Source organism: Cyprinus carpio, chromosome A24, assembly GCF_018340385.1.
Source record: "Cyprinus carpio isolate SPL01 chromosome A24, ASM1834038v1, whole genome shotgun sequence".
NCBI lineage: Eukaryota > Metazoa > Chordata > Actinopteri > Cypriniformes > Cyprinidae > Cyprinus > Cyprinus carpio.
The window spans coordinates 22,689,079-22,717,063 of NC_056595.1; the positions used below are offsets into that span (position 1 = coordinate 22,689,079).

The window sequence follows — 27,985 nt, forward strand, 5'->3', positions numbered from 1 at the left end:
TGCTTGAGCAATCACCTGACAAAATAAGCACATAAAAGCACAAAAATAACTGGATAACAGCAGATGCTGATGAACACAAACCATCACAAACCATTTGTGACAGATGGACACAAACAGAGGTATGTGATGTGCTTGTGAGAAAGAGTGTTGAAAGTGTGGTATCGTGGCATTCTGTTTAGCTCGTGTAAAACCCTCTGTAAAATAACAACACCTTAACACGTCTGTCAGCAAACACTCGTGTCCGGCTCGCTCTCCATCCCTCCAAACGTTGTTCTTAGATTTGGAGAATCCAGGAGGGGTTTCGAGTGTCAGTGCTGTCTTCTCTCCCCCTGGATTGTCTCCCTCCTGCCAGCTCTCTAGTTGTTTGGTTGGTTGTTTGGTTTTTTTGGTTGCTTTGAATAACAGAGGGACTGTGAAATAAAAGGCAAAAAAAGTGACACAAGCTGTCAGTCGAAGGAAGACAAGCAACACAGCCACAGCCATGCCTGAGCCCACAGAAGGTACATCTCTCCATTTCCTTCAGCTCTTAATCAGCTTCTTTTCTGCCTTTGTCATATTTATGCTACTTCTTCTATTTATTTAGTAGTAACGAGTGTTTTTAGTAGTGTCAGCATTGATGGTGACGGTAACAGAACGATTTTTAAAAACATGACAAGACTGGACATTATACAAAAAGATTCAGTGACTTCTTTGATTGTTTTACATTATTAGATCTGCATATTGTGGTATTGTTTATTTATCAGCTATTATTGTTTATTAATATTGTCAGAATCACAAATCAGTGGAATTTTTTCAACAAAACTGAGATTTGCTTGCTTTTTTCTTTAAAATATGACTGATATATTGTTATTTGTCATATATTGTGCTGTTCTTCCTGCTTGTCATTGCTTCAATATATATATATATATATATATATATATATATATATATATATATATATATATATATATATATATATATATATATATATATATATATAAATGGTAATTCCATGCACTTTCTTTAGTTTGGAAGCCTCCTGAGGTCTCTAAATATGTTCACACATCTCAACACCTCAAATTAACATTAGAGTTAATAGAAGAAGCAATGGAGGAGGATGAAAACTGAGGAGAAGGAGGAGGAGGAGAGGTGGCTCATGAATGAGGAAGGGTCAGTGTGAAGAGAAAGAGAGATGTGTCAGGGCAGAAAGATAAAGTTGCACAGATGATAAAATTAAAACTTTCCCGAGCGGAGTTGAAACACACGCTGATGATGGCTCTCTGCTCTGAAATAATGAATGACGTGAACAAAACCTGAACTAAATCTGTGCAGTTTCTCATCACTATATTGCAATAGTAATAATCTGATATGTTTTATTAGTATGCATATTATAATAACTTTCATCTGCATGGCATAGGCAGATAAATTATATATTTTATATTTCAAATAAATGTAAAAAAAAAATCAAATAACATTTGTTTTTAATAAATATTTAAATTTTTTAACATATCTAAAATAATATTTGGCAAACATTTTAAATGATATTTTATTTATAAATAATATTTACACATACATAAATATTCATATATAAACATAATTATTATATATTATATAAATATATGTGTGTGTGAGAGTATTTAGTTTATTATTTCATTTTATTTATTTTTATTTTAATATAATTGCAATGTAATACAATTGTAAAAAAATTTTTTTTTTTTTACTTAATGTTTTATAATATATTTTTATAAGCAGATATAGATGGATGGTGTTATTATTTCAATTTATTTAATTATATTTTTTATTTTTATTAATTATTATTATTATTTTAAATTAATTTATTTTAATATATATCTGTACTTATTATTTCAATTTTGTAAATTTAATTTTGTGGTAATGTGTATGTCTGTACTTTAATGTTACCAATGCTGTTAAGCCTTTTTTTATCATGCCAATATAACTTATTATTATTACTATTATGATAGAACAATAGAAGAATAGAACGATAGAACGACAGATAGATAGAACGATAGATAGAATGATAGAACGATAGAACGATAGATAGATAGATAGATAGATAGATAGATAGATAGATAGATAGATAGATAGATAGATAGATAGATAGATAGATAGATTATATTTAATATATCTACTGATTATGTAAGACGAGAAACTGTGTGACAGTGTGAGAATGGGACAAGACGTGTCCGGCACTCATATACTAGTCTTAGCACAATTCCACACTGACCATCGGTTTACACATCATTCACACAACAAGCCTGAGAATGACTCCACTGAGTGTGCCATATGAAACTCTAATAGCTTAATGCGCTCTCAAAAAAATAATTAGGCCTAAATTTAAAATGCATTTGAATTGCATATAAAATTTCCATCTATTTGGATTGCACAGTTTTAACATAACTAATATATTTAATGTGATGCATAATAGTAAGAAACAGGTCAGATTTCAGATTTCTGCACTCAGAAACATTGCATAGTTTATTATTAACTTTTTCCCTTACAAGATTTTATTGCAATAATCATATTTTCAGTTCATTTAAATAATATTTAAATAATCAGAATCAGATCATTGTGAAAACAATACAATTTATTCATTTAAAAAGTATGAACATGGTTAAAAATATGGAACAAGTGATATTTCTGTGGAAACTTATTTCCGTCACAAGATTTAAAAATAATGAATGATAAAATAATAATAATAATAATAATAATAATAATAAATTATAAAAAGGTGATTGTGAGATTTTACTTACAAGTCTGAGGAAAAAAGTCAGAATTGAGAGATATAAAAACAGAATTGTGAGGAAAAATTATTTGAATTACAAGAAAAAACTCAGAATAACGAGATATAAACTCAGAATTGAGAAAAAAGTCAGAATTGTGAGCTTCAATAATATTTAGTTAGTTAAAACGCATGAGATCAAAACAACTAGATTGGATTTATTGATGATAAATATATAAAATAAACCTGGTTACTGTGTTTAAAACACATTCGGTTCATATTACAGAAATCCTTGATGTAAGACTGACAAATATGCATCACATTAAGTTTGTTAATTTGTTTGTGCATGAATCTTAAACCCTACAAATTTGTCAAATGATTTTAAGATATTAGAAAAGCCAACACCTAATTTAAGACGAGCAGAATCTGAAACCTCAAGCCACATTGGTGGAGACACATTTTATCTGTGCTCTTGTGTGTAAGTCCCTGTCATGATCCAATTAACAGTTCAGATGCTAAGAAAAGCGTGACCCTCGAGACCTTTACTAAATCCATGCCTACGCCCACATGACAGAATAGACCGTATATCATATGCCACAAAACCTAAACAGATTTTGACCAAGGTTCATCTAGAATCACTGGCCTGTTTGTGTCTTCACCACTCCAAAGTAAGATATAAATATCACATGATGACCTCTGACATTTCTATTTTCACCTCACTATCCAGTCTGCAAATCAAAGTTTATTGGACAACTCATTGTGGATCGAGTATAAAAACGAGAAGTCAGCTGTTCTGAGAGATATTACAAAATGGCAATAGAAAATCACGTCATCTTTTCCCATTGCAAATCAATTCCTCGGACGGGTTTATTTCTCAGTTTAACATCTGCTACCTTGTCCCACCTTTTGAATGAACGGCAGTAAATCTGATCAGCAGCCTGTCAGGAGCGTTGATTTACACACCTTCACACTCTTATAAGGGTTCTTCCAGATGCTGTTGTCCGATATGGTAATGCCACAGAAGCCCAGGGGAGAGGCGAGTTCTAAAAATACCATCATATGCTGATAATCGCCACTTCAGTTTCACAAACATTACTTGTGTGAAAGAACATTCTGGAGAGCTGATTTAAGAGTGTTTGCCAAATTCAAAATGCAAAGTTAGTTGAAACTCAGGTTTCTATATAAAGCTGCACTTGGTTATGTTTTTCTAATTAAATAAAAAAGTTGCACACATATAGACATGAATAACGTTTTAAAAATGTTTTACACATGAGATCATTATGACTTTATTTAAAGCTAATTTATTTTAAATGGACCAAACATATTGATATCTCATCTTCTGTTATTGGAAACTTTTGCTCATGACATAAATATTTGAAACTGTTACACAACCAAGTCTGGGGTCGGTAAGATTTTTTTTTTTTATGAAAGAAAAAAAATAAGTCTTTTCTGCTCACCAAGGCTGCATTTATTTGATAAAAAAGTAATATTGTGAAATATTATTATAATTTTTAATAGCTTTTAGTTGTTTTTATATTTTAATATATTGTTTTATTTATTTTATTAATGTTGTATTTTTGGATTTTTTGCTTCATTACTCCAGTCTTCAGTGTCACATGATCTTCAGAAATCATTCTAATATGAGGATTTGCAGCTCAAGAAATATTTCTTATTAATATCAATGATGAAAACAGTTGTGCTACACAATATTATTTTGGAAACTGTGATACATTTTATTTTTCAGGATTCTTTGATGAAAAGAAAGTTCAAAGAACAATATTTATTTGATTTTTCTAACCATGTTAACATCAGGTTTAATCAGTTTTAATGCATCCTTTGCCTTGCCATATATATATGTCTGAGACCACTAGTGAAAAAACTAATATTTTGCATTTAATCCAAAACCAAACATTATTAATGAGCTCAATTTACAAAATTAAAACAAAATAATTTCCAGGTTCAAATGAAACAATTCAAGATTTTTAATGTGGTCTCTGGCAATAATGCTCTGGGTTGCTCAATTACAAATAAACAAAATGCAAAAAACAAACAATTAAACAAACAAACAAACAAAAAAACAAACAAAAAAACATGCATGCAATGCATGCTTAAAACTTGAAAACAGTTTGCATTTGCCAACAACCTATGACTGAGATACTGTATCATTCCAGTTATTTATTATGACCCTGCAGCTGCCAGAATATTTTATTACCCACAATAATCTGCCTTACAGGTCAAGAGACCATAACTTAAAGAACCTCCTCATAAGAACATAGTACTAAAGTCTATATATGTCACAGACAGCACTGGAAAAGTGCAAATAAAACAAGGCAATTATAAAATTCAACTATGTAATAGTTATGATAGCAAAATCAATAGGAATACAATCTTTTAAAAGGAAGGAGCATGCCTAGTCAGTCCAAATTTTGCCATAAATTACTTAATTAGAAGCTAGTTGCAATACTAATAAATTAAATGAGTAATTACATTCCCCTGGAGTGACCCGGGATCAAGTGCTTTGCTCAGGGGCACAGTGCTGACAGACTGTGTCTCAGCCACTACGCCGCATCAGTCACTTCTGTGCACAAAGACAACTGCCTCGGCACCGCTTTCATTATGTGCTGCATTATCTGCCAGCCAGATTCACCAATTTGGTAATGATTGACCAGGTGCTTTTATAACATAATCTGCATGACATCTGAATTGCCTGAGTGATAGATGGAAGTTTAGCAGTTCTGTCAGGAGCCAGTGGTTTGTGTGTGTGTGCATGTGTGTGTGTGTGTGTCTGTGTGTGTGTGGAATTGTGCTAAGACAGGGAGCTTACCATCCTAATGTGCTAAATCCAGTGTGCAGTACACTGTGTTGAGTAACACCTCTATCCCTCTGAAACACACACACACACACACACACACACACACACACACACACACACACACACACACACACACACACACACACACACACACACACACACACACACGCACACACACACGCACACACACACACATTCGTCTTAGGTGAATCATGAAGACAAAGTTTCTTACTAGTAAGGTGTTTATACACCAAATATAAACCATAAACCCTAGACATAAAACATTTCTGTGTTACTGCTGTCAGCCAGAAGTTATTTACTTTTATATGAAGTAGCAATTAGACCAAAAGGTGATACAAAATGAGTAAAGTACATAAATGAATGATGAAAAAATGATCATTTAATATTACAATTTATAGTAGGCAAAGTGTGAAATTTGTACAGCTTAAATTGGAATTGCAACATGTACATTAGTAATAACATTTGGAGCAGGATTTGAAGAACGGATCATTTTACAGAATCTTGTTCGGCAAAATGAATGAATCAGAGCCATTTTGTTAGTGATCAAATTCCTAATTCCAAATTTCTAATTGCTCATCACTATCTAAAAGATGTGTTTTAACCTTTTTTAAATCTTTTCAAATAACAAAATAAACAAACACAATAAGTCCAAGTGGCATACATTGAAAGAGAAAAATGAATGCAGAAATATATGCATTTATTAATAAGTTAATATGGGGGGGGGGGGGGTTAATCAATATATATTGCAAGTTATGTAGAGACTTTAATGGCAATAATTTTTTTAATGATTGGAGCAAATTCAACAAACAAATAAATAAGACAAAATAATTAAATAATAAATGCTGAAATATATACAAGCAAATAACATAAATTAAATTAAATTAAGACAGGATTAATCAATGTATATTAAAAGTCATCTAAAGAGTTTTAAAGCAGTCCATTTTCCAGCTGGTTTAAGAAGGAAAATAATTAATTAAAAAAAAAAAAAAAAAAGTTTATTATCTTGCCATTTTTAAATGCCAAGTTAAGTTATATGTGTGGTTTGAAATGTGAGATGGTGCTTTAAAACAGATACCAGTGAAGACAGATAAATGTCATCATGGGTCAAAAGGTTCGTACTTTATACAAACCTAAAAGAGCAACAACATCCTCCAAACGGAAGCAGAGCTTTCCTGATCCATCCTACTTGATTTTTACAAGATTGTGGACACTGAAAAACATTAAACTGTAATGAGTCACCTAGTATACTTAAAATCAATCCGAAGTGCAAACACAAAAACATTGCATGTGGCACATCCTCTCGATTAACCTAAAACAAATCACAGCATATCTGCAGTTATGGTCCTTATACTGTGAGGTCAGTAATTTTTGACAGTTATTTGACTGACCATAAGAGCCTGTCTGTAAGATGTTTGCTATCTGATATCGGTGTGGTCGATGGTTAGATTCCTGGCCTGACATAAGAGAGGTTACGATGTTACCGTGGCCTTTTAACAAGCTCCATGGAAACAACTTGCCCTCCTAAGAACGAGGAGGATATTAGGCATGCTGCTATTTCAGACCACATGATCAGAGAGAGTTTCTCATTATCAGAGTGGAAACATCTTGATGAAGTTGCATCAGCAACTCCAACTACAAGAACTCCAAACCAAGAAATTAGCACTCAACCAAAATGGTTTTTCAACTGCAGATGCTGAAACTAAGTAACACATATCAGGGTTTCTGTGAGTGTAAGACTAAGTAAAGAATTTTAAGCAATAAAATGAAGGGAACACAAATCTTGCTCACTAATTGTGAATCAGTTTCTTAAAAATCATATCTTCATTTCACATCTCAAGTAAATGTGTCTTGATTTATGGATGTTTAGATATTTGAATATAGAAGATATTTATTTTTGCAGTGCATGCAACATTTGAATGAACCCTAACCCTAAGACCTTAAATAGGTGCAGAAAGCCTTAAATTCAAAAACGTTAGGATTAGGGTTCATTCAAATTTTGCAAGCACTATTTATATATATATATATATATATATATATATATATATAATATATATATATATATATATATATATGCACACACACACACACACACACACACACACATTCAGTTATTCAGGTTAATTACACCAAACAAGATGTAAACATTTCATTTTTGGTGCATTAAAACGGCCCTAAACCTGCAGATTCTAACCCATGTTCATATAGCAATATAGAGAATCTTGTTTGTTATGTTTTTTAATCTTTATTTTTATATTTTTAGAAGACAACTCAGTCAAAGATCTTATGTGCACACAATACGTGTGTGTAAAAATATACAGAAGAAAGTCTAAAACTGTGAGGTCAATTTATGGCACCTATATTTTTCTGGTGTCTTATTAATAGGATTGTAGAGGATCTGTCTGGTCGTGTGCCTGAGGATTCCTACAAAGGATCGGCTTACTACTCAGAGCTCTGGAATATATTTATCATCAGGGCAGTTGATGTCAGAATAGTTAAATATTACTTAGCTGATGGTCATCAGTCATGATTCACTGAAACATTTATGGTCAGCCAGGTGCACAGTTTGAAATATTTTTCAGTATATTTCAGAAATATACATACTTTTTATCTAAACTGCCTTCTGTCAGGCCATTGCATCATAACTGAAATATATAAAATACTGTACGTTCAAAATGTCCAGTTTTTAAAATGTTTTAGAAACATTTTCTTGGTTATGCGAACGTCAAAGGAACATTCCATTTTATCATTTTGCAAACATTACAGAAATGTTACTTTTTTAATGCTCTCAAAACATTCTGAAACAAGTAGTGACATTTAAAAAATGCAACTAAAACATTCCATGAACGATGTACAGATTACATTTTGAGAACTTCAAGTTTGAAAGTTTGTTAAAATGTTCTGTTAACGTTAGCGGAAGAAAGTTCATTCATAACTTTGAGAGAACCTTGCCAGAACTTTGCTAATACCATCCAAAGGTAGCTGCAATATTTAATCACTGTAAAATTGCAAAACTAGAATTTATGTCTTAGTTTCTTCATTTCAAACATTCTTAAATTTAGGGATGCACCTTGATTTTTCATGACTGATGATTCTGATTACCAGTTTTTATAAGCAAATGGGCCAGTTCCTATTTTTAAATAATTTATTATTATTATTTATTTATTTTTTTTTTTTAAGCAAGAGACAAAAAAGAATTAAAGGGGTGGTCGATGGCGATTTCATTTTTTTTAACGTTAGTTAGTGTGTAATGTTGCTGTTTGAGCATAAACAATATTTGCAAAGTTGCAGCGATGTAAGTTAAATAGATATTGTAGATATCGTCTTATTTACAATATATTGATATTGATATAATATGAGATATTGTCTTTTAAAAGTCTGACAGTTTAATGCCTACAAAAAAAATGGCTTGTAGGGACTACAACGAGTTACTTCCCGGGTTTGTGACCAATCACAACACACTGGGCCAGCTGACCAATCAGAGCAAATCACTTATTTCTGAGGGAGGGGCTTCATAAAAGCAGGAACTGATCAGTGCGTTTATAGGAGAAGGCACAGAGCGGTGTGGAATAAAGGTAAATTACGTGAAAAATATATATATTTTTTTAAACGAAGCATTAACATATGTTAGACTGCACCCCATAAACACAAATAAGCCTAGGAAAAAAACCTTCAACCACCCCTTTAAAATATGAGTACATGAAAAAGCTGTTTATTTGCTCTATTAGCCTAACTAATAGAGCCAAATAAACAGGCCAAACTATAATAGGCCAAATCTGTAGCAATTTAAAATTAAGGGCAAGCACTGCATTTTAATCACGATCCAAATAACATGTTGCATGAGCGATTTTTGATTTAAATAAGATTGTATAATTTAAAAATCTGAAGCAAAAACAGAATGGTGGACATTACGATACATAAAACATCTGCACGAAACAGAAACAGCAGACGGACTGAATGAGACGCAGATTCTCTCTCTGACAGCAGGTGGCGCTTATGGGACAGCAGATACTGCGTTACCTTGGTTACCGCAGGAAACAAAGCAGCACTGCGCTTATTGACATTATTTTAATATGCATTTCACGGAGTTTTACGGAGAAAACTTTTTTTGAAGACAGTCAGTTCCCCTAAGTGATACATATAAACTCCCATCACCAATTTAGGATTTTAATATTTTCAATATTTTGAGCAATTGTGAACATAGTCAATATGACTATTGCTTTAAGCCATAATGTGATATTGATTTTGTTTCAATATATCATGCAGTCCTAATTCAAATAGTATTTGTACAAAAAAAAAAAAAATCTTCACTCGTTTGGGCACCCCATTAGCCTTGACTGTAAAAAATAAATTGAGCTTGCATTGATGTATTTATGCCAATAAATGTACTATGACCAAAATAGTTGTATAGAAGGGCATATCAGTAAAAGCATAAATATATAGTTAAATATATGCACCAAATTAGACATGAATTAAATTTTTACTTAATCTTTTATCTAATGTAACTTTTTCTCATTTTTTCCCACAGAAGTGAAGCAAGAGGGTAAGTGACACCATTAGCTTGCATTGACTGTTTCCAAATTACAAGATGTTTAAATATTTTTTTATATATATAATATATATAGAGAGAGTTACGAATACCATAGGTTTCTTTAGTTTAACATTGTTCTTTTATCTGCAGAAGCTCCAGAAGAGAATGGTAATGAATCTGATATGAAAATTCTTAAGCAACTTCCTTGCATTATTTAAACCACATACTAACTATATAAATGAGTCACTTAGAATTAGAGTTCTTAGTTGGTGTGCATGAAAAGACTATAATGTGCAATAATTCCTATTTGTAGGTGTATGTAAATATAATTAGCTTGCCCTATTATGAAAATGAATAAAATATTAAAATGAATGACTGCAAAAGGGTGAGAAGAGGAAAGAATTGTCTCCTTCCTTGTGCATGAAGCTCACCCAGAATTCAGTTATTTCAGTGATACTATCATTAATGCCATTCATTGTTAATTTAAGAAAACAACCCACTGTATTATTGTTTTATGCTTGAATTAATATGTTTTAAATATTTGCAAGGAATATTTAAAATGGAAACAGAGTGTGCATTTTGTTGACACAATTTTAACCATGACTTGTTATTTACAGGATCCCTTTTGTGAATATCCGAGTCTGTCTGCATGTGTGTGTATTTTTGTATTTATATAACATACCTGTTCCATGCTTTCAGAACGAACTGAGCTGACAGGACTCTTTTTAGAGAAACCAGAAAGTGTGGTAGCCATCACAGGTATAAAAACATTATTAAAGCTCCAAATAGTTGGCATAAAAAAACAACCATCATTAAAAACTAGATGTGTGTGTGTTTTTTTTAACACAGGTAAAGATGTAACATTTGTGGTTAAGGTGGACTCCACCAACCTCACACGTAAACCCACCATGAAGTGGTTGAAGGGGAAGTGGATGGACCTCGGCAGCAAAGCGGGAAAACACATTCAATTAAAAGAGTCCTATGACAGAAACACTAAGGTGAGATTAAAGTGAAAAAGTGACAAGACATACAGCCAAGTATGGTGACCCATATTCAGAATTTGTGCTCTGCATTTAACCCATCCAAAGTGCGCGCACACACACACACACACACACACACACACACACCCGGAGCAGTGGGCAGCCATTTATGCTGCGGCGCCCGGGGAGCAGTTGGGGGTTCGGTGCCTTGCTCAAAGGCACCTCAGTCGTGGTATTGCCAGCCCGAGACTCAAACCCACAACCTTAGGGTTAGGAGTCAAACTCTCTAACCATTAGGCCACGACTTCCCCCTAAGATGGTAGTGTGTTGTGACATATAATATTAATACTCTATATAATGTAAAGAATATTCATCATAACAGGATGTCTAAATTCATCCATATCCAGGTTTGATGAATGTATGGTGTTTTGTATGGAAGCCTGGTTCCACCATGGGATAAAAATAAATGAATAAATAAATGTAATTGACTTTTTATCTCACAATTCATACCTTTTTTTTTTTTCAGAATTGCAAGATATAAAAAAATCTGAAAAAGTCAGAATTGTGAGATAAAAGTCACAGTTACCTTTTTTTATTCTTCTTTAGCGGAAAGAAAAATGCAGAATTGCTTGATGTAAACTTAGAATTAAGAGAAAAAAGTCAGAATTCTGAGTTTATATCTTGCAACTTTGATTTAATTTTTTTTCTCAGAATTGTACGAAAAATGTCAAAATAGAATTGTGAGATATAAACTCAGACTTGTGAGAATAAAAGTCAAAACTCTGAGATAAAAAGCCGCAATTAAAAAATTAAATTAATTAATAAATTACTTTTTTTTTAATTCCATTGTGGAAATGGGCTTCCATAATATCTTAGAAGAGCATTTGTATAAGTCAAAACTGTAATGTTAAAGGTATTTATTTTATCATCAGAAATCTTGTAAAATCTTTAAATAATTAGCTTTTTTCTATAAAATAGAATATAGATTCTCTTTACACTTAGTTGATCAACTTAAATGAATTCGTGACTTGTATTTTATTACATGTCATCCTTAAATGTGACACATTTCTTTCACTCTTTCACTCGTTCCTTCTCAGATCTACACGTACGAGATGAAGATCGTCAAGGTGGTCCCAGGAGACGCAGGTGGATACAGGTGTGAAGTGTCTGCTAAAGACAAATGTGACAGCTGCACCTTTGAGATCACTGTGGAGGGTTAGTGTGTCTTTCACACACAATCAGACACAACAAAAATAACACTTACAGTACATACCTTCTTATTATAAATCTGTAAATGACTGTTCTATATTTATTTTTCATCCTTGTCTGTAGCTGCTGAACAAGAGGGCCAAGCAGATATTTTGTCTACCTTCAAAAGAGCGTGAGTCTGAGTAGTATATTATTTAGTATATTTCTCACAAGTATGCAATCACATATTTAGGACTGAACCAACCATTTAAAAAACATAAATCGGTTAACTGTCAATGGGGAATTGAGTAAAAATAATAAATTTTGAGTCATGATGACTCAGAAAATTGGATGCAGAAATGAACGCACATCTGTGATTTAGAAATGACAAAACAAACAAAACTTTCACACAATACATAGTCTCTCTCTCTCTCTCTCTCTCTCTGTCCATACAGTGTGTGTATATATATATACATACACATAGACAGATAGATAGATAGATAGATAGATAGATAGATAGATAGATAGATAGATAGATAGATAGATAGATAGATAGATAGATAGATAGATAGATAGATAGATAGATAGATAGATAGATTGTGTTTTCTGAAATTTAATGTGCTCTACTACAGTGGTGCTGGGGAGGACGAGGGTGAACTGGACTTCAGTGCTCTTCTCAAAGCCGTTAAAAAGTAAGTGTCCTCTCTGTCCATTAAAACCACACTCTGTCTCCTCTAACTGCTTACTCTTGTTTATCACATCACTCACTTTCACAGGAAAAAGAAGCCGGAGCCTGAGCTGGAGATCGACGTTTGGGAGCTTCTGAAGAACGCTCATCCCAGCGAGTACGAGAAGATTGCATTTCAGTACGGCATCACTGACCTGCGTGGCATGTTGAAACGACTTAAGAAGATGAAGGCCGTGGAGCCCAAAATCAGCGAGGGTACGAGAAAGAGAGATCAGTCAAAGCTCAAGTCTCTGATCTTCTGTTTGTGACTGTGTTTGTGTGTGGGATGTTTCTGCAGCGTTCCTGAGACGACTGGAGTCGGCGTACTCCGTTAACAAGGGAAAGAAGATCGTCCTGTCTGTGGAGGTGACTGACCCTAATGCTGAGATCAAATGGCTCAAGAACGGCCAAGAGATCAAACCATCTGCCAAGTGAGAATCCAGAAAATACTCTTACACACATCCAGTTTCAAAGACACATTCATAAGAAATTTGGAGTTATTTGGAGAAAACATTATTATTTTTATTTAAGATTATCTATATTTTTTTTGTTTTGTACTTTTTTTTTTTGTTTTGCATTGACGCGTTATCTCGTCATTTATAAGACAACTCTTCCCGCCTTTGACGAGTTTTTACAGCTTTTTGTGTTTTCACTGGAGTACAAAACCTCCCGAACAAAAACGCACCTGAACAAACTAGTGATCTCTTATGTAAACAGATGCATATGATAAATAATGCAATCATCAGCAATAGACAGCATATTAATGAAAACTGCATAATGTTACTGAGTAAAATGATGATCCAGGAAGTGGTATATGTCTGTGCAAGCTTTGGAGGTGTTGATGGAAGTGATTTACTGGATTTATGCTTTGATAATCGTACTGAATATTATCCAGATGCAGTTTTTGATAAAAATGTGATTTTATCACGTTTTTGCTCAAAATTATAAATTTTTATGAAACCTACCAAAATTCAAGTGTTGATTAAAAAAGATTGCTTTAAGCTAGAATAAAACAGATTTTTTTTTGTTTAAAAGTAGAGGCTTTGATCTTTATTTTGGTGTATTGCATATTCAAATATTCATACAGCATAATGTAATGTTTTAATTTGTGTTTTAGTGTTTTATTGTAAATATTGATGGTGGTTGTGGGAAAGAGATAATTGTGTTAAAAGTGTTTCATGCAGCAAACAAACTGGCAAGAAATAACAATATTTTTCAACTATACAAAAGCCAACAGAGGTCATGAGAAGCCTTATTTATGGTCTCTGTCAGTTTCTATCATGCTGAATATTGTAAGGAAACGTCACATATTTTTGCGCTTTAACAGTCTCTTCGTGTGGCAGGTATATCATGGAGTCCGATGGAAACATCCGGACCCTCACAATTAACAAATGCAGTCTGGCAGATGATGCTGCGTATGAATGCGTGGTTGGGACTGATAAATGCTTCACGGAAGTCTTTGTTAAAGGTGTGTGTAACATTTTTTCATCAAACTCATCTGCTTGGGAAAGAGATGAACCAGAAGAGCTTTTCATTTAGTGTGTGAAAAATGTATCTCACCATCGTAGTTTTCCTTTTTTTAAATAATGAACTATTCCATTCATCAAAAACACTGTCATAATTACGCCATCATCTTTTCAAGAAGTCAAGAATAGAGTCTACCTCTTGTCTATCAGTTTGCCATATATTTTGTCATTAGGGGCGACCTTAAAATATCAGCCCACTTACAATTGATTTTGTAAGCTAACAGCTGATTATCGTGAAGTGGAATTTAATTAGCATTATATTTTCTCTCTAAGAATCACTCTGCAGTTTTACAAACTAATGTGAAAGTCAAGTGTAAAACTCTCAGTTCCTTTAGCATTCTGAAGGCACTATTATAGTCCAGAGTATACACACTGTCTTTATCTAATACAATGTTTAAAATCACTTTATCAAACTGCATTACAGAACCACCGATCACCATCACTAAACTGCTGGATGATTACCAGGTCGTGGTTGGAGAAAGAGTGGAGTTTGAGATCGAAGTGTCTGAGGAAGGAGCACACGTTATTTGGTAAACAAACTACAGCTTGCATCAAGATATCACTAATGCTTTTGTTAGACACAAAATACATATACATAACACAATTATACATGAGATATATATAAAATATTTGGCAGCACAACTGTTTTTAATATTGATAATAATAAGAAATGTTTCTTGAGAAGCAAAGCAGCATATTAAAATGATTTCTTAAGGATCATGTGACACTGAAGACTGGAGTAATGATGCTGGAAATTCAACTTTGATCACAGCAATAAATGACATTTTACATTATATTCAAATAGAAAACAGTTATTTTAAATTGTAATAATATTTCACAGTATTACTGTTTTTGAGCCCATAAATGCAGACTTGGTGAGAAGAAGAGACATCTTTCAAAAACATAAAATATGCGACCCTGGACCACAAAACCAGTCTTAAGTGTGCATTTTTCGAAATTGAGATTTATGCAGCTTATGAAATTAAGAATAAATAAGCTTTCCATTGATGTATGGTTTGTTATGATAGGACAATATTTGGCTGAGATACAACTATTTGAAAAACTGAATCTGAGGGTGCAAAAATATCAAAATATTAAGAAAATCGCCTTTTAAGTTGTCCAAAAGAAGTTCTTACCAATGCATATTAATAATCAAAAATAAAGTTTTGATATATTTACAGTAGGAAATTTACAAAATCTCTTCATGGAACATGGTCTTTACTTTTGGCATAAAAGAAAAATCTATAATTTTGACCCATACAATGTATTTTTGGTTATTGCTACAAATATCTCTGTGCAGCTTAAAACTGGTTTTGTGGTCCAGCGTCACATATATTCGCATTTATACCAAAATTATGACCATGAATGCATAGGATGTTTGAGGATCAGGAGTTGTCTCGAGATGACAAAAGTTCGAAGTATCGTTTTAAAAAGGACGGGAAACGCCACTGTCTTATTATTCAAGAGGCGACCACAGAAGACAGTGGGATGTACTTTGTTTACACCAACGGAGGCCAGTCGAAGGGAGAGCTCATCGTTGAAGGTAAAACCTGATCTCTACATACGTACAACCCTCACCAGTTGCTCAACTAGTGGTTTTGCAGACTAAAGTTGAAAATCTTCAATGATCCTTTACTTCTCTTTGTCAAACTCAACCCCAGAGAAGGAACTGGAGGTGTTGCAAAGTATCGCCGATCTTACGGTCAAGTCGTCAGAGCAAGCTATGTTCAAGTGTGAGGTGTCTGATGAAAAAGTCACAGGGAAATGGTTTAAGGATGGCAAGGAAGTTCAGGCCAGTAAACGTATCAAGATTTCCCATATCGGCAGGTCAGCATTCAGACACATGCACGCGTGTACACTTGGCTCAGATGTAACTGTACAGGTTTGAAATACGTGTGTGTTGTGTGACTCCAGGTTTCATCGTTTAACCATTGATGATGTTAAGCCAGAGGATGCTGGAGATTACACGTTTATCCCAGATGGTTATGCGATCTCACTGTCTGCTAAACTCAACTTCCTGGGTGAGATATCAACTCTATAGTGAGCAGACCTATCTTGGATTTGTTGATTTGTTATGACTGTACATAATCAGGTCATTCTTTATCTTTCAGAAATCAAGATCGACTACGTTCCCAGACAAGGTAGGAGAAAAGATCAATTCCTCAGCCAGACTTTTTAATTGATTAGTTTGAATCTGAAAAATATGAGTGATTAACCTTTGGTTTACTGCTAGATGCCTAGACTAGTTCTTAAGGCACAGTCTTAACATAGACGCTAGCTTTATGCAGCTGGCTCAAGGTTGCTGTCTTTGACTCTCCAAACACACTTGTTTGTATCTGCTTACTTTGTCTTGCCCCTTTAAGATCCTCCTAAGATCCATTTGGATGTGGCCGGTAACTTGGTTTCTCAGAACACCATCATTGTTGTTGCTGGTAACAAGCTGCGTCTGGATGTGGAGATCACAGGAGAACCTGCTCCCACCGTTTGCTGGATGAAGGGAGACAAGGTACACATGCAAAATGATGACAATTAATCAACAGTGATCATTTAAATAATTAATAAACATTTTAATTATGCAATTTCAGTTTACATATTTGGAGTGGCCTAGTGGGTTATGCACACGCTCTAAATAGGGATGCACTGATATGATATGGTTATTATCGTTAACTAAAACTATTACATCTTTTGGTTAATTGAAATTAAGCAGAGATCAATTGTACATATTAAATGAAACAACTAAAACAAAATAAAATTGGAAATGTTGCCTTGGCAACTAACTGAGGTGTATATTTAAGCACAAAACAATTATTGACTGGACATAAAAAAACTAAAACTAACATTAACTAACTAATTTAAACTAACTAAGAACAAACAAACAAGAACAAACTAATAGAAATGACAAAGCAACATAGCAAAATTAAAAAAAAATAATAATAATAAAATAAAAATCATATTAAAAAAACTATAATTCTAAATATTAAGAAAACTGTAATAGTACTGTATATAAAATATTTAGGTTTCATGTGATTTTATACTTTAATGTAATGAATAATATAAGTGTTTTACATTGATAATGTTTGTATTTACACATATTGATTATTTGTTTTTGGATAAATTAACAAAAATAAAATAAAATAAATACTAAAATAACACTCTCTACATGCTTCAAATTATATCAAACTTAATATAGAGAATAAAAACTGCTTTTAATTGAATTTATTATTTATTTTATTTTATGGTACGACTGCAGTTTAAATCCAATAGATTGGAATAAATAAATTATACATGATTATAGCCAGGGTTTTAAATGGAAAAATGGATATACACAAATATAACATAAAGAAACTAAATGCATGCATGCCATGGATCAAGAAATGACATTTTATTTATTTTATTTTATTTTATTTTATTTTATTTTATTTTATTTTATTTTATTTTATTTTATTTTATTTTATTTTATTTTATTTTATTTTATTTTATTTTATTTCATTTTATTTTTGGTGTGCGTGTTGAACAATATTTTGTGTATTTCTGATCAAATAAATGCAGCTTTGGTGAGCAGAAGAGACTTCTGGAATGGTAGTGTATTTATGTGAAATTAATAAATACTGTACATTTTACTTTTACTTTTTGAATGTTACTGGTATTGGTCTGACATTTATTGGCTGAAAACCATATAACTAAAATTAGCAGTATTATTTAAATATGCTCTGTTTTTAATGTATTTAAAAAAAAAAAAAGCTTAAAACTGTTGAACAGTGCTTGCTAAATGAATAAATAAAACCACTGTCCCTGTGTGTCACAGCCAGTGACAGACGCAGAGGGACGTGTGCGAGTGGAAAACAGGAAAGACCTCAGCTCTTTGGTCATTGAAGGAGCAGAGCGAGAAGATGAGGGCAACTACACCATCACTGTCACCAACCCCGCAGGAGAGGACAAGGCCAACCTATTCATCAAAATCGTAGGTGTGTTTCCAGCACTGACTCTTTATTCCTGCAGATGGCACTGAGAATATGACTGGAACAAACTAAACCGAATTTCCGAAGTAATATCAACAAAATAGTTCTACTACTACAAACACTACAGGGATCTCTAATGAGTGAATCACTGTTGGTGTGAAAGCACCTTTAGGGTCAAAATGCACATTTAGATTTACATTTATGCACTGGCCAAATGCTTTTATCCAAAGTGACTTACATTGCATTCAAGGTAAACATCAGCTCATGCAATCCCTGGGAATCGAATTCATTCGCGTCTAAAGTCACTGCTGTGTTACAGACGTTCCTGATCCTCCTGAGAATGTGAAGTGTACTGGAGTAGGAGAAGACTGTGCCACTATCATCTGGGAGCCTCCGAAGTTTGATGGAGGAGCACCTTTGAAAGGTAACACACACCTGTTAGAGGTAACATAACATTCACACACCTGTAGATACTGTTACAGGTAACCCAGCTCTACCCACACTTAGAAGTCACAGCATCATCACAATCTGATCTGTTTCTGTTTCATAGGCTATCTGATGGAGAGGAAGAAGAAAGGATCATCTAGATGGACAAAGCTTAACTTTGACGCCTATGAGAACACGACATACGAGGCCAAGCGCATGATTGAAGGCATTCTGTATGAGATTAGAGTTTTTGCGGTCAATGGAATCGGAATTTCAGCTCCCAGTCTCAACTCTAAACCATTCATGCCAATCGGTGAGAAGGTTTTGCTATTGCTTTGTTGTGAACTTTTGACGTCTCTTGCTTTAACTGTTGATATTCTTTCTCAGCCCCCACCAGCGAGCCCACAAAGCTGATCGTTGATGATGTAACGGACACTACGTGTTCACTGAAGTGGTTGGCTCCTGAGAGGATCGGAGCTGGAGGGCTGGATGGATACATCATTGAATTCTGCAAGGAAGGAGGTGCGTCATTTGCTGGAATAGTTCTATGCTTAATGATAGTGAAGGCATAGCGGATCCAAACCCACTTCACCATTGTGCACTTGGGCAAAGTTTCTCCAAGAATTCTCTCAGTCTATATGTGGATAAATAATAGGGCTGGGTGTTATAATTTATGAAAAATAACTTATTTTGTTTTATTTGGTGTCCAAGGCAACATTTGTCACTTTTAATTTAAAGGACTAAAATAACTAAAACTAAATTGAAAACTAATAAAAACTTAAAAACATAAAAAAAAACTTAATAGGTGACTTAATAGGTGACATAAATGCAACAAAATTACTAAATCTTCATCTTAAAAATCATAGTATGTCAATATTACTAAAATTACACTGTTTTGATTATAATTCATATATGCATTGATATTTATGTTTTTTTGCTCTAAAATGGTTTAAAATGTTACTTAAATCATACATTTAAACATGGAGTACTTTTTTGAATTTGCTAGCAGTTTGCAAGTAAATTCAAAATGTTTAACGCTATAAGTAAAATAATAAAAATCTAGTCATTGTTTTATTTAAATGAACATTTAATTTAGCAATAAATATGTCACCATTTTTATTTAAATGCAACAATATAACAATATCTTTTAAACTAATTCAAAAATAATAATAATTATAACTTACCTTACCAATGTTTCCTACTGAATTTCAAATGTTTTTAAGAATCTCATTAATTTAATCTCACGACAAGGACAATATGTCTTAAATTTCTGTCACAAGCTAAATCATTACAACTATAGGGTGAATATTCAGTATGTCATCAAGCTCAATCACACGCCTAATCCTTGTTTTTAAATTTATAATACATTTATTTATTTATTTATTTATTTATTTATTTATTTATTTATTTATTTATTTATTTATTTATTTATTTTCAACAAACAAAATATTTAATCTTTTTTTTAGTTAGTGTTTTATTTTAAATGTTTTTCATTTAAAATTCTTTTTTAATTGTTTTTTTTATTTAATTATTATTAATGTATTTTTTATTGTATGCAAATATTATTTATTTATTTATTTAAACAAATAAAATATTTATTCTTTTTTTATTTAGTGTTTTATTTTTAATGTTTTCATTTAAAATATATTTTTTTAATTTGTCATTTTTTATTTAATTATTATTAATGTATTTATTATTGTATGTAAATATTATTTATTTATTTATTTATTTTGAACAAATAAAATATTTAATCTTATTTTAGTTTGTGTTTTATTTTTAATTTTTTCATTTAAAATTATTTTTAAATTTGACATTTTTTATTTTATTATTATAAATGTATTTATTATTGTAAGTATGTAAATATTAATTGTTTAATTATTTAACTATTTTTCAGCTTTACTGTTTCGATTTAATTATTATTAATAATCCTTTTTATATTTCTTCACGTCAGAAACGGAGTGGCATCCTGCTAACACGGATCTCATTGATCTCGTTGAGAGTTATGTTTTTGTGGTGATTAACATTGGAGATGGGGTGGATTTGGGTGTGGTTGCAGTGAATATGGCGGGCCGCAGCCCTCCTGCATTGCTCGGGCAACCCGTCACCGTCAGAGAGATTATGGGTGAGGAGTAAACAAGATTCATGGAAAATAAGGTTTGTCTCTAGCAAACCTGTTCCTTTACAGTGATGTTCTCCACTCGTTTCAGAGCATCCTAAGATCCGTCTGCCTCGTGAACTCAGAACAAAGTACATCAAGAAAGTTGGAGAGAAAATCAACCTTGTAATCCCCTTTCAGGTGTGTATGATAAAAACATATGAACCACATCTATGATGAAGCACATCGCTTGACAAGCACGTGTGTTTTTTCAGGGCAAACCGCGTCCTGTTGCTACATGGCTGAAAGACGGCCAGCCGGTGGATGAAAAGAAAGTGGGCATCAGGAACTCAAACGTCGACTCCATCCTTTTCATCCGTTCTGCTGAGAGAGAGCACTCTGGAAAATACACACTTAGCTTGAAAATTGAAAACATGGAGGACTCCGCTAACATAGACATCCGAATTGTAGGTAAGATAACATAGACACAGAGTTTAAAAATAGTGGCCGATGGTGATTCTGATAAACAGAAAGCATGGTGGCTGAAATAATAGTGATATGTAATGCAATTTAATAATAACAAATAATATATATATATTTTTTACACAATATTTACAATAATTTTACAAACCTTTTTACATATATATATATTAAGTTCAGTAAGTACAAAATTAACAATTCCTAATCTTTTTTGTCAGTCAAACTACTTTGCAGGTAAACTAAATATTTATTATTTTTAGTTATTTTGAATGTTGTTTTGTTTTACAATTATTTAAAATGAATTAATATTTTTTAATTTTTTAATTATTGCTTATTTATTAGATTTATTTAATTTGTATGTAAATATAAATAATTTTAAATGAATTTCTTTTAACTTTAAACTTTGAATTTAATTATGATTTATTTAGTTTATGTCATTATGTAAATATAAATAATTTACAAATTATTTATTTTAATTTGACATTTGATTTAATTGTTATTCATTTATTTGTGGAAATATAAATCATTTAAAAGTAAAATTATTTAATTATTTAGGATGAATAATTTGCTTTCATCAATACCCAAACCTTCTCCAGTTCCATCATGAATCCCAGTTTTGGGAAACTCAAATTGACAGCCCTAAAATCTCCCTCTGTCTTATCGCTCACATGCTGACCCCTGATTTACTCCAGAGACGTTCTGACACTCCGACTCTCTTCCCAGATAAACCCGGCCCTCCGACTCAAGTGCATGTGACTGATGTCTGGGGTTTCAACGCAGCGTTGGAGTGGAAACCACCCAAAGATGACGGCAACTGTGAGATCACTGGCTACACGATCCAGAAAGCAGACAAGAAAACCAAGGTGAGAGGTCTGATATCCATCTATCCACCAAAACACCAGTCTGTCATCATTTACCCACCCTCATATCTTTCTCTGACTTCAGTATGACTTCAGAAGACTAGTAATATAGTCATATGGCCTACTGTTTTGGTGATTTATCATCATGTTTTGATCTCAACAGCATCCATCCATTTACCCCTAGGGAGTTTGGAACAACATGAGAGTGAATAAATGATGACAGAAGTTTTATTTTTGGGTGAATGGCTCCCTTTATCCATCAATTCCTCATGTGTAACGCTCTCACCCGTAGGAGTGGTTCACGGTGTATGAGCACAATCGCCGCACTAACTGCACCGTCTCTGACCTCATCATTGGAAACGAGTACATGTTCCGCGTCTACAGCGAGAACCTCTGCGGTCTCAGTGAAGATCCCTGCATGAGCAAGAACACCGCCGTCATTGCCAAGACTGGTCAGTGTGGTGAACAGCATACATGTCGGGAAAATGTCAAAAATGAAGCTGAGATATTTGACTGCACTTGCAAAAAAAAAAAAAAAAAAAATCTATATATATATATATATATATATTATACTCTCTATATAAGTATATATATATATAGATATATATATATATATATAAATTTTTAAGCTGTATTAAAAGCAGATAAACTATGGTTACTGTTGTTGACAAGCGTAACTAATAGAGCTGCACAAATCAATGGAAAAATCTAATTGTGATTGTTCTTATTTAAAAATTGGCCACAATTTTGGGATTATACATCAATATGGTTTTAAAATAATAATAATTATTAAAATATAAGAAAAATAATATATTATAAATAATAAAAATAATAAAGATATATTATTAATATATTTTATAATTATTATATATTTTTTGTTACTGAATAAAAATATTAAATGACTAACAAACAAAACTTTACTCTAAAATACAAAAAAATAAATAAAGTAAAAATAAAATATTTTGTTTTTGTTGTGTTTGTAGGGCTTCACAATTTATAAGTGAATATGGCTATAATATCTAATACTATTTAAATTACTGATAAATTGCAAAAAAAAAAAAAAAAATACAGAAAATTACTAAGAAATTTTCAAAATAAAATTTCTAAATAAAAACAAATACTACCCTCATAATATTTAAATGTAAAATAAAAAACTGAGTATTTAAAATAATCTATAATATTTTTTAAAATTAACTGTAAACTGTAAAATTACAATAGTAACATTTATGATTTAAGTCTTAATTTCTTCATTTACCAACATTAAACCTTCATACATTTATTTTAAAAAGAAAATTACACGTTGTGTTCCCAAATGCACATTACAAGCAACCCAAACTCAAACATGCAGCTTATATATTTATTTACTTAAATCCCAGCCTTTGTAATTTGATTTTTTTATTTATTTTGTTGAATTTTAGCCTTTGTAATGTAGTTTATTCACACAAACATATGTCACATTGTCAGGACCGTGTTTGTAAGATATAATTTTAGCACACATATATCAAATGTTGGTAGATTTTGATGTTGATTTCTCGATGTCACACTCTCAGGTTTGGCAAGCAAACAATCTCCCTACAAGGAGAAGGATATGACCTGTGCTCCTAAGTTCACCGCACCCCTCGTCGATCGATCTGTGACTATCGGCTACAGCACGGCCATCAGCTGCGCAGTCAGAGGCTTCCCAAAGGTACGAGACAATGATGATCATCTCAGCATACCCTACTGAACACGAGGACAGAGTCTTTGTCTTATGCTCAGTATGTTATATTTCTAGGTCAATAGGGTAAAAAATTACCTAACAGATATTGCCATATTTCCTCCGATGATTAATCACTGTACATAAAGGCAATTGTTTTGTATTAACAAAAATGTTATATTTAATTATGTATATACAGTATGAGGCATTATCTAATATGCAGTCATTTGAACATAAATCAGAACACTGGATAAAGCCAGGTTAAAAATTCTTTGCATTGCATTTTGTGGACTTATTAGAGTCAGAGGTTTTCAAAGAAATAATTTTGGATATTTTAAATATTTTTATTAGAAAATTCTGTCAACAGACAGAACAAAAATACATTAACACCACGTTTTTAGGAATAAAATGTTATATTTTATCAAATCTTGGATTCCATTTCTGGAATACTTTGAAGAGGCAGGTTCTGGATAAAATTAGTTTTTGTGTTTTTTTTTTTTTTCTGCTTGTTTAGATGTTTATTTATATGCTTATATTATTGTGACTATATGTTCATAGTTATGTGGGCATTTATTATGCTTTGTTTTTGTTTTTGTTTATATATATATATATATATCTTATATATATATATATATATATTATATATATATTATATATAGATATATATATATATATATATATATATATATATAAGTTATATAAAATCAGATATATAAACAAACCCCTCAGTAAAGCCCATCAGAATATAGATAGGAATAAAACCATAGTTTGGTGGATGTAAGTGCCATATGTATTATGATAGATGTAAATAGATGAAGTTTGATAAAGTGTAGTGTATTTGAGTGTGTTTTCTTTTGTTTAGTCTAAAAACAACATGTTATAAAAAGCCAAAAAGCCCAAAATCTCAAAACTGACTAGTGACAGACCACTATTTTTGCCTGTAACGTCTTGCCTTAACAGATACTTACTATCATTCAGCATCCTTTACATTTCCACAATCTACTGAAGGAAAAATCAAACATAAAAAACATATATATATATATATACATACATACATATATATATATATGTAGTCATATATAGTTATATATTCACTCATTCTTATCATGAAACAGAATCAATGTCACAAGATGTATATAGTTAATTAATAAACATTAAATTTCACCTCTGAACAGAGCGGTTGAATATTACAGCTTGACCTCTTTGTGTTTCTGTGCAGCCGAAGATCATCTGGATGAAAAACAAGATGATAATCGATGACAATCCCAAGTTCCTGATGCAGAATAACCAGGGAGTTTTGACTCTAAACATCCGCAAACCCAGCACCTTCGATAGTGGAAAGTACTCTTGCAAGGCTGTGAATGAGCTCGGAGAAGATGAGGTGGAGTGCAAATTGGAAATCAGAGGTAATATACGTGTACACTGAAAAGAAACTGATGTAGAAACAACTTTTTAAAGGAGAAATTGCTAGTAAATCATTACAAAGAAACAACAAGTAGCTAATGCATTAAATTAAATGTTAAATTTTGAAGTAGAAAGACTGATTTTTTTTTTTTTTTTTTTTTTTTTTTTGTAACACGTGCTCCAGTAATCTTTATTTACAACTCTGAAAAATCTTTTGTTACAGTGCATGTGGAAACATTACAATGCAAACAATTCCTTAATAAAAATCTATAATGTTTATGGGTAGGGTTAGGTGCTAGAAAATATTATTAGCTCAGGATAAAACCCATATTTTTATATAAAGTGTCATCCATGCATGCCGAAAAAATGTGTTGTAGAAAGAGGTTTATTTTTTTTTAAGCGGTGTTTCAGTAAGGCACTAGAGGGCGCATGTAGTACAGAGGCGCCTTCAGTGTTTCCTTAATTAAATTGATTTGTGTTTTTTTTTTTATGTGATTTTGTTGCCAGTTAAACACTATTACCAGGAAAGCATCTGTATAGCATTAGAACATGTCATCAGACACCTTCCAGCTGGAAAGTTACTTGACACAGACAAAGAATATGAACAAACACAGATATGCAACCAAACATCTCTTTTAAGTCATTGCCGGAGGAGGATGAGTACATTTAAGGTGGTTTAATGTATATGTGTCATACTGACAGCACACAAGCTTTAGATGTGGGAAAACTAGATGCTTTATGGGTTTCCAACTGTGCTACATGTTACAGGAAGATAATTAAAGCAGGAACGTCATACTTAATTTCACATTTCTCTTTTTAGTAAGGCCACTGGCTGGCATTTTAAATAGCACATTATCATAGTGCTACATTTGAATTCTGTACGCAGAACACATCAAGTAGATATTATGCACACTTTCTGCTCATTCAATCCACTGATCTAAACAATTTACAGTTAGATATCCAAGGCACACTAACTTAACTTCATATCTAATGCAATTAATGGTGTTGATGATATAAAAATAGTGCTGTCAAACGATTAATCGCATATATATATATATATGTGTGTGTGTGTGTGTGTTCTGTGTATATTTATTATTTATATATAAACACACACACATACAGTATATATTTTGAAAATATTTACGTCTATATTTATATTCATATAATTTATATTTAAAAAATATTTAATATATGAACATAACATTCTTCTGAAATATGTACATGCATGTGTGTGTATTTATATTTACATAACAAATATACACAACAAACATACATATGTTATGTAAACAAAAACTTTTATTTTGGATGCGATTAATCACGATTAATATATAAAAAATTTATTATATTTAGCCTATTTTGGGGCATTTTTGCATTATTTTGATGACATTTCAGAATATTTATCCCTAAAAATATTTAAATATGTATTATATTTAGCCCAACTTAATGTATTTTCACATTACTTTCATGGCATTTAAGGACATTTATCTCTAAAATATTTAAATATATATTATATTTTAGCCTATTTTGGGGCATTTTTACATTATTTTCATGACATTATAATTATCCCTTAACATATTAAAATATGTATTATATCTATACTATTATGAGGTATTTTTACATTATTTTCATAGAATTTAAGGACATTTAGACATTTAGATATTAAAATATGTTAGATTTAGCCTAATTGAAGATATTTGAGGTATTTTTATGTATTATATTGTGCCTATTTGAGGGCATTTATTCATTTATTTAAATCCCTTCTCATTATAGTCTTCCATCAGCATAAATTGAGTGCAATAGATACTACCACGATGTATATCATTATTGTTTTATGAGTAATATACACAGCATCTCTTGTCACAAATGCATTCTTTCTCTTCTGAACACAGCTGCGCCGATCGAGAAGAAGGACTAGGATGAATGAAAGCAGCGTCAGTGCGGGTGAGCATGAGGGGTGTGGGGGATGGGGTAGTTGAGTATGATGAGTATTATAAACTTATGTTTTAAAGTCATTCGTGTCTGCCAGGCTCTCCGCGTGAATGAAATAACTGACGCCGGCTCACGCGGTCTTAAACTCGCGCTCTGATTTTGCAGCTTTTGAAGGCTTTGAATAATCGCTCGGTTGACTGCATTAAGCCCCAGTCAGAAGTATTTTTATCAAAACTATAGCAACCGGTGACGTTGTGCTATATGGTTAATTATGCATGTTCAAAAACAATGGCTTTAATAGGAACTAAAAACACAGATCCGTCCTTTCAACATGTAGTCGACATACAGTATATCCTCCTCATAAATGATTTGAGGATCAAACTGGTGATCGATTACCCAGTTCTTGCTGATCTAAGTACATTATATAAACTGAATGCATACCTTAATGCTTTCTGAAATGATCAAATTGACTCATGCTTTCATTTTGCTAGAATATTTGCACCCCAAACTGCATTGTATGTGTAACTTGCATCTGCATTTGTTGTGTTGCAGAATAGAAAATAAACTACCTTTATGACAACTGCACCATCACCGATTTCACACACCGAAACACATAAAGAAGATATTTCACCCAT

General features: G+C 32.2%; 1 protein-coding gene across 2 annotated transcripts; it reads left to right on the forward strand.

Moving 5' to 3' along the window:
* The first annotated feature begins 375 nt into the window (after positions 1–375).
* On the forward strand, positions 376–27,930 carry LOC109088564 (myosin-binding protein C, fast-type-like). 2 transcript variants are annotated; one of them, XM_042714791.1, is made up of 29 exons: positions 376–500; positions 10,078–10,092; positions 10,231–10,248; positions 10,780–10,839; positions 10,930–11,078; positions 12,158–12,275; positions 12,393–12,441; positions 12,881–12,940; positions 13,025–13,191; positions 13,274–13,406; positions 14,319–14,443; positions 14,926–15,031; positions 15,875–16,044; positions 16,163–16,328; positions 16,416–16,522; positions 16,613–16,642; positions 16,865–17,007; positions 18,307–18,466; positions 18,780–18,884; positions 19,011–19,199; positions 19,274–19,408; positions 20,838–21,008; positions 21,094–21,182; positions 21,257–21,452; positions 22,185–22,324; positions 22,614–22,773; positions 23,872–24,008; positions 25,237–25,423; positions 27,311–27,930. In XM_042714791.1, exons 1-29 carry the CDS (start codon positions 482–484, stop codon positions 27,334–27,336), a joined length of 3,330 nt encoding a protein of 1,109 aa, XP_042570725.1. In that variant the 5' UTR covers positions 376–481; the 3' UTR covers positions 27,337–27,930. The 2 variants fall into 2 exon arrangements, with proteins under 2 accessions (XP_042570725.1, XP_042570726.1); XM_042714792.1 differs by lacking the exon at positions 10,231–10,248.
* Positions 27,931–27,985: the final 55 nt, after the last annotated feature.

What these genes read in the sequence shown, in the direction of transcription:
- LOC109088564 (XM_042714791.1), top strand. An exon ending in GAAGGAGCACACGTTATTTG is followed by an intron (nt 15,032 to 15,874) that starts GTAAACAAACTA and finishes ATGAATGCATAG; the next exon opens with GATGTTTGAGGATCAGGAGT. An exon ending in TGGAGGAGCACCTTTGAAAG is followed by an intron (nt 18,885 to 19,010) that starts GTAACACACACC and finishes TCTGTTTCATAG; the next exon opens with GCTATCTGATGGAGAGGAAG.